General features: G+C 36.9%; 1 protein-coding gene across 1 annotated transcript in view; it reads right to left on the reverse strand.

Annotated features, from left to right (window-relative positions):
• The window catches only part of LOC21402903 (aspartyl protease APCB1), a 5,290-nt gene extending 1,281 nt beyond the window's left edge, over nt 1-4,009 (reverse strand). The window contains exons 1-7 of the mRNA XM_024164499.1: nt 3,260-4,009; nt 2,936-3,053; nt 2,064-2,293; nt 1,733-1,972; nt 1,052-1,205; nt 857-942; nt 121-235 (exon numbers count right to left, since the gene is read on the reverse strand). Of these exons, the coding sequence (XP_024020267.1) occupies nt 121-235; nt 857-942; nt 1,052-1,205; nt 1,733-1,972; nt 2,064-2,293; nt 2,936-3,053; nt 3,260-3,816 (1,500 nt within the window). The 5' untranslated portion in view covers nt 3,817-4,009. The remainder of the gene's footprint in view (nt 1-120; nt 236-856; nt 943-1,051; nt 1,206-1,732; nt 1,973-2,063; nt 2,294-2,935; nt 3,054-3,259) is intronic.
• Between the last annotated feature and the right edge of the window lie 206 nt (nt 4,010-4,215).

Genomic DNA, 4,215 nt, shown 5'->3' on the forward strand with positions numbered 1-4,215 from the left:
AAGGGGGTTTTTAAAAATATAAAAGAAAAAAAAAAAAAAAAAAAAAAAAAAAAGAAGCTTTTGAGGTTTTCCATATAATTGCAAAAGAGCCACAAAACATAGAAGCATGGAAATGCTTACACTAATAGTCAAGTAGCCCTCTGGAGGAATTCGAAGCCTCGTGGAGATAATCCACCATTTGCTTCCAAACTGAAGAGTTATAGTCTTGAAGAATCGCTTCACATCAGCAACAGATCTGCATTCCATGTGTATGCAGCTTTTAGAACACAAGTCCATAAAGATTAATCGACTTATTATAAGTGAGGTAGATGTAGGGAATGAAGACATTGTGATAGAACATTATTTATTTGTAACATCTCGAAAAGCATGCTAACTGTGTAATATTAAGAAAAATGAGAGAGTTCAAAAGCATGCTGTTGTTTTCTAAAGATCTTATATCGATGGTAACGTGACAAAAATGCTCGAGGAAATCAATAGTATTCATTTTTCAACACCTCAACTAATAAAAGGTGCCCCTCATTTGTGGGACACACTGTGAGACTCACATTCTATCAGCGTGTTGTGTGGAATAGCACCGGTATCCCATAGCTTTATTCTAACTTGAATTATCCCTACATCATTTATTTATTTATCTATTTTTTTTGTGCAGAGAAAGAGGGTAATGCTTTAGCATGTGAATTCTAAGCATAATGATATTAAAATTCGGTTTTGCTATGAAATCAAATGACTCGTTCAATAATAATGAAAATCCTACAATTTCTAGAAAGAAAAATTGTAGGGCTTGTTTTATTAACATCACCAGGAGCGAGAATTTTTGCGTAAATGATGATTGTGTGTCAGGTCGTAATTTTCATACTTGAGTGGTGTTTCAGCTCTCCAGCAAATAGGCAATGATGGATCTGATCGATCTCGGACTAGTCCTGTTGTAGAAACTTCTTCAAGCTGCACCAGTGGTTATCACATAATCAGCGAAAAAAATGGGCGTGTTTCATTGGAAATTTTTATTTTTTTATTTTTATTTATTTCTTGGATGAGGATCATTTGCACTTACTGAAGCGAGCAGTGCGGAGTACGCTCTTTTATTGAAGTATGTATAAGAACTACCGCTGTCAAACACCAATTGTCTGGCTTTGCTGCTCCATGCTCCAAGATTGAGAGCGCTGCTTCCATAATTGATACTTACGATCTCTGATTGATAAAAATCCCTGAACAGAAGTGAGAGGAAAAATCAAATTCATAGCTCAAATTAAACAGCAGAATACAACAACTTGGAAAAGAAAAAGAAGAATCAATTAAGTGCAGAAGCATTTGAAGGATTTTAGTAAACGTAACCAAAAAGCCAAAAGCATAACACTTTTTCTGGAAGCAAAATTTTGCTCTAAACCAGCATTGAACTTTAGATTTTGGTATGTTTCAGAGGAAAGTAAGATAGGTGCATAATTTGTATTGGCCAAGGCAAGTATGAGTGCAAGAGAGGTGAAAATTTAACAACCATGAAGGATACCTTTTCTGAATCCGGATAGAACGAGAAGAAAAAAAAAAAGCACAAGATCAACTTTCACAACTATTTTGACAAAATAATTACAGCAGAATGAGAATACTTCATGGATTGACATATTGTTTAATTCACATAAACCCTCTTAATATGTGTCTTACCAAATGCTTTAGTTGCATTGCAAAATTTAACAAACATTAAATAATAACAGAAAAATGATAAAAGATGCATAGTTACATTGAAGGACTCCTAAGCATGGGTATCCAAGACATGCCCCAATGCGGTACGAAGTCATCACCTAAGAACATGTATCCGCCACCACCTGCGTTAGTTGTAAGACAATGACCTACCACATTCTTAATGATTCCTTTGCTTGCTAATTGAGATGGCAGACTAACTTTAGCCCTGCTCAAACCAAGGATTCCATCTGTCTTTGCCAGAGTGTTCAAAAGCAAGCCTTGCTGATCATATGCACACCTAAAAGTCAAAAGGAATTTCATGAGTCAGCAACCTACGAAATAAAACATGAAAATATTCGAATTTGGGGTGTGGGGAAAGCAATAGCTACCCGAAAACAACATTCACATTGGCCAACGATCCATTTTCCATCACCAAATGAAGTCCATCTTTTGCAAGAACCCCTAAGGAGGAGCTCCTGTCCGCATATTGAATCTCATAGTCACACTGTTGACATGTTTTGCAATGTCCAGGTTTCTGATTTCTCCGGATCTCCGTGCAGAATGAGTCTTTAGACGGTACTATATTACCTTTGGTGGGTTTATATAATGGATTAGCTCCCTACATGAAATTAAATCATTAGACAAACAGTAACTTCTAACTCAGATTTCACAAAAGGTTAGATTTTAAAATATTCATTGTAGCTGATTATTTGATCATGCCTGTTTCAAGAATGAGGTTACCCTTTTTGCATTGATAATTATACGAGATCAGTAATTTTGGAGCATGGCAGTTCCGGGTTTTTTATGCATTAGTTAATCTCACTTTTAGTCCCCAAACTACTAGTCAAATCCTATTTTGGTCCTAGACTTTTAAAATGTCTTAGAACGAGTCCCCAATTCACGAAGCTGTCCCAAACTAGACATTCTGCCGATCCAAAGGTTAAAATCTCAACAGAAAAATGCACTTCTTTCTAAACAATTATGCAATGACAGTAAAATTCCAAATTTAACACCGATTGACATGGTCCTCATATGCCTTTTTCTATCGAAATTTTATAAGTTGGATGGAAGGAAGAACAAATTTGGAACAAATTAACTGATCGAGGTCTCTTTCTGAGATGTTTTTTAAATGTCATTAACCAAATGAGATTTGGCCTACAGTTCGATGACTAAAAATGAGATTAACACTTATCTACTATGGTTGGTTTCTAATAACAAAAAGAAAAAATTCTAAATAAAAACAAGAGGAGTTAGGCAGTACCTTGGCACAGCTAGTGCATGGTGCATCGCATTGAATCCATGTTAAGTCACTCCCGGTGTCCATATCCAAATGATAAGGCCTTGGAGGATTCCCCACTAGAATTTGTGTGTAGTACAAACTGTATGAACATTGAAACTGATAGTAAAACACCCAAATTTTATGATCAAAGTCATTACCAAAACTACATTCATGGTTTGACATACATAACATAATACATTCTCATCTGGTTTAGATTAGATAAAACTCCTTTTCATGACACAAGTAAAATAACACACAAAAAGTACAAAACTCTAATTTTCAAAAATTCACAACTGTTTTCCGTACCCATCTGGATAAACATTGCCTCTGACAGGAAGAATGGCCGATGAGTCAACTTTGGCTGTAGAAGAAACCAACTTGTTGACTTTTTGAGTCTTAACGCGATCGCCAAATGAAACCCCAGCATTTTCCTTATCAAAATCCACAAACCTCCCAAGCTTAAGCTCCACATCCTTCTTCCCAGGAACGCCCAGTTTGGAATACAAAGGGAATATAAAAGACTCTGGTCCTTCATCGTCATTTGACCTGCGAAACTCTTCAACGACCGTGGGAAACACATGGGAGAACAAAACCAACGTGAAAATAGAGATACCCAGAAGCGCAAACAGCCTTCTTGGCACGCCATGGAAGAGTCTGAGCCTCGGGAATGGGAATTGGAGTTGTGGGTTTTGTGGGGATTGTATTGGGAGATTGTTCTGGTTCTGGCTTTCTTGGTGGGTTTGCGTTGGAGAAGAGTTTGAGAGTGTGAAAGCTGTGATGGTTTTGCCTAAAGAGGGATTGTCTGGTGGTGGAAGAGTGATTATAACGACGCCTTTTATCTGAGGTGGGTGATCAGATTCCATCAATTTTCTCTCTCCCGAGAAGATGGAGATTGGCACAATGTAATATGGGGGAGAGAGAGATGGAGAGAGATGGAGAGAAAGAAGATTGAATGGCTGTTTCAGAGGATCTGAGTTTAAACTTCATCTCCTTCTGACATTCTAGGCTTGGCTTCAAAGACTCGGTCGTAGTTCCCTAGTCAACCCAAAAAACGAATGCAAAGGATTAAGGATGTGAAAAGTGAAGGTACTTGGAAATTTTCTATTCTCCTTTGAATATGAGTTTTTAGTGCTTTTGCCCATGAACTTTGATTGAATTGGCGCGTAGCCCTTTAAATTTTAATTGATTATAAACTACTCCTTGTATTTAGTAAACTTTGCATAGTGCTCATGATGGTAAAATTTTAGAAAGAAATGTGTGTA

Source organism: Morus notabilis, unplaced genomic scaffold, assembly GCF_000414095.1.
Source record: "Morus notabilis unplaced genomic scaffold, ASM41409v2 Scaffold2035, whole genome shotgun sequence".
NCBI classification, from domain to species: domain Eukaryota; kingdom Viridiplantae; phylum Streptophyta; class Magnoliopsida; order Rosales; family Moraceae; genus Morus; species Morus notabilis.